Here is a 7,136-nt window from a genome sequence, read left to right as displayed (position 1 = left end):
ACAGAGTGGGAAGCAGAACAGACAGATCGATAAAGTACACTGCTGAGGGGACAACGAATGGGTCTGGAGAGGTCTGCCCCACCATGTGGTCACCTTAGGGGGAGGCAGGGCTCAACCTCATACAGAAGTGGCTTTTGATTCTTAGTGCTGTGCTTTAACCTGCTGAGCCACCAGGGAGGGCCGGCATATAGGATTCTAAAAGGTTGATAAGCCAATGTAAAATATCCTCAGAAAATAAATTTATATATATGGCGAGTTAGGTTTTGTTGTTGTTGTTTGTTTTTAAGATTTATTTACACATGCATATAAGAACTGTCTGTAGGCCAGAGGTGTGGGGTCTGAAAGGATCCACCAAAGACAGAGTGGGGAGAAGAACAGGCAGATGTACTAAAATACACTTCTGAGGAGAGCAGTGGGTGGGCCAGGAGAGGTCTGCCGCGCCATTTGGATCAACTTCCAGGGCAGGGATCGAACTCATGCTGAAGTGGCTGGTCATAGCCTAATAGCATTTTGTCTTAAACCCCTGCACCACCTGGAAAGCCAGAATTAGAATTTCTAAAACTTAATAATCTCTAAACATTTTATATTGGACCACTATTATACTTTGTATATTAGCTAATTAGTTTGGTTTACATTTCTAATTTTCATTTTTTACATGAAACTATACAAGACTGAAAATTTTCTTACTTATATGTACATTTAATAAAAATAATGAAAATATTTTTTAAGGAACCATTATCACTACATATTGGATGACCTCAAAATTTAGCAGCTTAAAACAATATATAACTAATACAGCAATTTTATTAAAGGTGGTATATTTACTTTGAAACATTTGCTTCTTTAGTTTAAGTAGTATTTTCTTCAGTTTATTAAATCCAATGTAAAATTTCTAGTAATTATAGAGTATCTTTTTTAATTTAGATTTTTTTTAAAAGATTTATTTATTCATACAGAACTGGGGTACAGGCCACAGATGCGGAGGGCGAGAGGATTCACCAGGGACAGAGTGGGGAGCAGAACAGGCAGATCGATGAAGTACACTGCTGAGGGGAGCTGCGGGCGGGTCAGGAGAGGTCTGCCTCGCGCCATGTGGATCTCCTCCAGGGCAGGTGGGGATGGAACTCATGCGGAAGTGGCCTAAGGTTCTTAGTGCAGTGCTTTAACCCACTGTGCCACCAGGAAGGGCCAAGTATCTTTTTTTTAATTTGAAAAAATGGTGTGCCACAACTAGTCAACAGTGTTTTCAGATTTATTCTGTATATCACTACCTTAGTGAAAGATTAATATTATATTGGAAAGATCTATATTATATTGGAATCTAAATAAAAGCACTGTTATAATCATACCAATTTTAATTTACTTCGTATCTAAGTAAAAGGTCTGTAAATTGAACTAAGTTATTTGTGTTATTCTTGCTGTTGGTTTTTATAAAAGATTTCTACGACCTTCAGTAACTGTAATTGCTTCTGTGTGAATTTTTGTACTCTAAAATTTAAACAGATACTACTACATATTTAAATCAATTTTACTATATTTGCAAACATAGAAAGAATACTTAAAACAGCTCCCAAGTTATATATTGTACACTATAACCTTTTAATACTGCAGAGAGTCATTAGAAGAGTGATGACTGTCAGTTTTATATATATTATCAAATTTAAAAGTTGATAGATCTAAAATGTGAGAAAATAATCAAAGAAGTTTCTTCCTTTCTTACAGAATATCTTCTGTTAATTTGACAATATGATCTGATTTTTATCCTCTTTGAAAAATAAGCAATCCTCCCAACTGACAGTTTAATTTACATGTTTCTAGAAAGTAAACTAATTTTTTCTACATTATTTCTCTCTTTAAAATTATATCCTTAGAGTAAATTCTCATTTATTTGCATTTCTGATCAGGAGTACTTTGAATTACCCAGGTGAGTTTAGTCAAAGATTTAACTATAGATTTCATAACTAATCATTACTATCTCCTTTTTTATTAGGTGAGTGTGGTCCAAGATTCAGTAAATATATCAGGGCATACTAATACAAATACTTTGAAGGTGCCTGAATGTCGACTTGCAGAAGATTTAGGTAATCTCTGGGAAAACACAAGATTTACAGATTGCAGTTTTTTTGTGAGAGGACAAGAATTTAAAGCTCATAAATCTGTACTTGCAGGTATTTTCCTCTTTTGAGTAATATGGTACATTTCTTTCAGAATTTCTTGTACATTAAATAATGATACCTAATCTTCTTACAGCTCGATCCCCAGTTTTTAATGCAATGTTTGAACATGAAATGGAGGAAAGCAAAAAGGTAAACTTCATGTAAAGGATAATATTTAATTTATACAAATGTAAAAATAGTGGAATGTCTTTTAAAAGTAACAGTAAATGTTCTCATTCTTTATAATGTGATTTTAGAAATAAACAGAGGAAATAATGTGTTATTTAGTAAAACAATAGATATATCCTAATATAGTTGACCGTAACAAATAACAAAAGGATAGCCATTCAAAAGAGTTGTTCTGTTCCATAGATATTTGAGAGTTCTCTGATTAAGATGTATCTCCCCCCCCCTTTCTAGATGATGGGATGCATTGGAATTTATTTCCTAGACAAAAATAATGCTGCTTTTCTTTATACCACTAAAAGTAAGAGTGTATATATTATATTTAACAAAAAGGACATAACTGACAGCAGTATTGTACATTAACTGTAGTCAGGAAATTGCCTGTATGGTGTTCTCAGAATTCTCCCTTTCACCTGTTAGTTTGAAATGTCAGATTAAAAGATCAGAGGTTGATTCCTTGCAAGTTGCATTACAAGTAAACCTTAGTATTCCAGTAGACAAGCTGTGCCACAGCTTTATTCTTTCTGCAGAGCTAGAAACTACAATAAATTAGCTGCTTTTTCCCTTTGATTGTTGCTGTTGGCAAGTACAGTGATCTGCCTTCTGATTATTTGCAAGTAAAGGAGACATCAGTATTGTCAAATGTGGTTAGTGGCAAAAGATCAGTAAAATTTAGAATGATGTAGTGTTAGATATTTAGCTTAAGTGATTTTAGGAGAGAAGCCAAAGGTATAGGACCAAAAAAGTAACTAGTTCTTTGGACTTGAGTGTCTCGCAAACAAACAAATATGGTAACAGTAGGTAATATTATGTACCATTTTTTTTTAGAGTAGTTCTGAAGTAATGGATTCTGGTATTTTATCAAATGTTATACTCTAGACTTGTAGGGTCTTAGGCATTTATCCACTTAGTAATTCAAAAAAGAAAATGTTAGTAGCCATTTTCTTCTAAGATGAGGTTCATAAACTGAACAGTTATAGTTTATATGGTCTACATGTTATTTTGTTTTTGTTTTACTCTTTTAAATTGCAAATTAGGGTTTGTATTCCTAAACAGTTATGCTTGGCTGCATGTATTTCTCTTAGGCTTACATGCTTCACTTTGCGTGTTTGACTTATATTAATTTTAAAGGCATCTTAATTTTATTTATTTATTTATTTAATATTTATTTATTTATGCATACAGAACTGGGGTACAGGCCAGAGGTGCAGGATGGGGTGAGAGGATTCACCAGAGACAGAGTGGGGAGCAGAACAGGCAGATGGACAAAGTACACTGCTGAGGGGAGCAGCAGGCGGGTCAGGAGAAGTCTGCCATGCCATGTGGATCACCTCCAGGGCAGGGAGGGGTCGAACTCATACTGAACTGGGTTTAGCCTGTTAGTGTTGTACTTTAACCCGCTGTGCCACAAGGTTGGACCCAAAGACATTTTAATTTTAAAATAGAGCTTAATGTATGTTTGACTTGTATAACATTTGAGTGCAGAATTGGGGCTCCAAATTGCTGTCAAAGTTTCGATTTGGTTCATTTGTGTATGTTTATATATAACTTTAAATATAACTTTATTCTATTGCTCCAATATCAGAATCGAGTGGAAATAAATGATGTAGACCCTGAGGTTTTTAAAGAAATGATGAGATTCATTTATACAGGGAAAGCACCAAACCTTGACAAAATGGCTGATAACTTGTTGGCAGCTGCAGACAAAGTAAGTAATTATGTCTTAAAGAGCTATAAAATGTCCTCAAGCTTGGGGTAGCTAGAAAACTATCATCAAATGAAAATCTCAACTTGTTTGAAATATTGAATTTTAAAAATCAAGACATAAACATTCCTTGAAGCAATTAGAGTATTTGAAAGAAAATGAAATATTTGTGGGAGAGTAAACTACCCTTAGTAGTTTTGAATGTATCTTTATTTTATAAGAACATACACATAAATGAAGACTTTTTTTTTTTCATAATTTCTTGGTCTTAAGATTGAATATATGACCCTTTTTTAAAAAAGGAAAAAATATCATGTCTAATTCTCTGTACTCACAATTTTATTTCTTACTATGACAGCATATAGAGAAAACAATGTTAAATTTATAGCCTGTGATTTCTTGAAGATAGGGGAATAGTACAAAAAGAGTAGAAAATCTCAAAATCAGTGGTTCTTAATCCTGAAAGCATATTGGGTACTTTCTCCAAAAGCATTGATAATGCTGCTTCCATCCCTATCTGAGTCTGTAGCTCTGTGTGTGTATGCATTTTAAAACTATATATGGTGATGGTGTGTATGTGTGTGTATGTGGTAGCACCAAGTGTATACAGAATCTGTTACTTCTTTGCAAACACACATAAATCTATGTCTCAATAAAAATTAAAATTAAACATCTTTTACAATAACATCAGAAATATCACGTATATAGATATAAGTCAGACATCTTTAAAACCTGTGTACTACCTTCGTAAAATCCGGTAGATTTAAAAGGAGAAATCAGTTTTTTGTGGGGACTAGAATTTGCAGTATGGTTAAAAGTACCATTCTCAAAAGCAACTTCTATAAAAATCCCAGCAGGCCTTTTTTTTTTTTCAATTGGTAAGCTGTTAAGATTTGAGTGTTTGTGGTACAAGAACCTTACATTATCAAGTAACTTTGAAAAAGAAGGGCAAAATGGAGGACTATCATTTCCTGATATCAATATTGCTTACAAATCTTCAACATTTATGAGTATATATAGGTGACAATCTAGACAGATAATTCACTGGAACAGAATACAGAAATAGACTTCACTTATATGGATATCTAATTCCTGATAAAAGCACATTGACAGTTCAGTGGAGAAAGGTTAGTCTTTTCAACTTATGGTTTGGAACATGTGAATGGAAGCACATAAGCCCCTCAAAATGAACTTTGAATTACTTTGAAAAATGAGTTTTCTATATGACTTCATGCAGAAAACATACAAAAAATGAATTAGAAACCTAACAATGTAACTTCTAAAAGAAAATCTTCACATTTTTATTAACACCAAAAACATAATGCATAAAATAAAAAATGATTAGATTTCAATAAAGTTTAAAACTTCTTTTTATTTTTCAAAAAGACATAGAATAATAAGATTGGGAGAAAATAACTATAAAATATACATATGTTGAACAACTTATATCCAGAATATTTCTGATAAAGAACATGGGCTGTATTCAAACTGTACAAAGAACTCTGAAAACTCAGTTATAAGAAAAACTTGCTATATCTCAAAATAGGGTAACTAGTTGAACAGGAATGGAAAGTGGTACAAGCACTTTGAAAGACTGTTTGGCAGCTTCATAAAAAGTTTTATGCTTGGTGTATGATCCAATTTTCACAAGAGAAAAGAAATAATACAGCTGTATAGTGGCTCACATATGAATGTTTACAACAGCATTAATTGTAATAAACTAAAGACTAGAAACACCCCTTTATATGCCAATATATGGATAAAAAAATTATGTTAAGGCTGTAAACAGTGGAACTCATACTGCTAATTCCTGGATTCACAAATCATCCTACTCCACCAAAAGAAAAAACAAAAAAACATGAAACTGTTGATAGACAGGCAACCATATGAGTGAATCTCAAAATAATTATATTGTGTGTAAAATCGAGACAAAAATGAGTGTAAATTATACATTCATTTATAGAAAACTCCAGAAAATGCAAACTATAACAGTAAAAAAACATGCCAGGCTGTTCCCCTGGGTTGGGGCAAGGTGGAGGGATTTTCATGGGGTGGAAGGAAGCTTAAAGAAGTTGGACATTTTAATTTCTTGATTTAATGATGCTTATATGGCTGCATAAACTTATCAAGGTATAAACTTTAATTTTGTGAAATTTATTGTGTGGCAGTTATACCACAGTAAAAGTGTGGAAGTTGTAATAATATCATGCCTTATTACTAAAAATTTTAGTGGTTGTGACTGTGAATTGTTTAGTTTTATAATTCACTCTTCATAACAGAGTATTGGCAACATGTTCTATACTTAAAACTCCCATAAATAATGAAGCTTTTTTGAAGCATAAATTCTGCTTTTTAAGTATCTGCATTTTGCACTTAAACAAATTGAAGTGTCTTAAGTAGATTTTCTCTTCAATGGATGCATTCATATTTTGCTCATAATAGGTTAAAGTTTTTAAAAACAAATTTCCCTCAGCTTAAATTATAATGTATGTTAACTCTAAGTTACAAATACCTTGTATTTAAACTGGATAATTTGAGTAAATACTTAATGCTTATGTTTTCCTTTTGGATAGTATGCACTGGAGCGACTGAAGGTTATGTGTGAAGAAGCTTTGTGTAGTAACCTCTCAGTAGAAAATGTTGCTGATACCCTTGTCCTTGCAGATTTGCACAGCGCAGAACAGTTGAAAGCACAAGCCATAGACTTTATTAATAGGTAAGCTGTGCTTGTATTTCAGTGAGCATAACACCGTTAACATTTTTCACTGAACATTTTTTTAAGTTTGTTGGAATCTTCAATGCAGGTGCAGTGTTCTTCGACAGCTTGGGTGTAAAGATGGGAAGAACTGGAACAGCAGGTAAGATAAAATTCATTTCTGACTTAAAAGTTGATATCTGCATACATGAAATAAAATGTTTGCATGGCCTTTTGTTTATAAGTAAATATGAACCCATATGAAAATAAGCTGCCAGTTATTTTTTTAAGTAGTTTTAATTTTTTTTTGTATATTTTATTTTTACATCATTTTGTACATTTTTTTTTCATCTCAATTGTAATCCCCGTGGGTTTCCCCATCACCAAGTCACCC

General features: G+C 32.9%; 1 protein-coding gene across 1 annotated transcript in view; it reads left to right on the top strand.

Moving 5' to 3' along the window:
• Positions 1-7,136, top strand: part of SPOPL (speckle-type POZ protein-like) — a 43,596-nt gene that overhangs the window by 27,319 nt on the left and 9,141 nt on the right. Inside the window, exons 6-10 of the mRNA XM_004674684.2 lie at positions 1,991-2,168; positions 2,251-2,306; positions 3,928-4,050; positions 6,621-6,763; positions 6,852-6,905. Of these exons, the coding sequence (XP_004674741.1) occupies positions 1,991-2,168; positions 2,251-2,306; positions 3,928-4,050; positions 6,621-6,763; positions 6,852-6,905 (554 nt within the window). The remainder of the gene's footprint in view (positions 1-1,990; positions 2,169-2,250; positions 2,307-3,927; positions 4,051-6,620; positions 6,764-6,851; positions 6,906-7,136) is intronic.

Source organism: Condylura cristata, unplaced genomic scaffold, assembly GCF_000260355.1.
Source record: "Condylura cristata isolate star-nosed mole 26May11 unplaced genomic scaffold, ConCri1.0 scaffold00002, whole genome shotgun sequence".
In the NCBI taxonomy this organism is placed as follows: Eukaryota; Metazoa; Chordata; class Mammalia; order Eulipotyphla; family Talpidae; genus Condylura; species Condylura cristata.
Note: the sequence above shows the minus strand (reverse complement) of the source record. Positions and strands in the feature narration are given on the sequence as shown.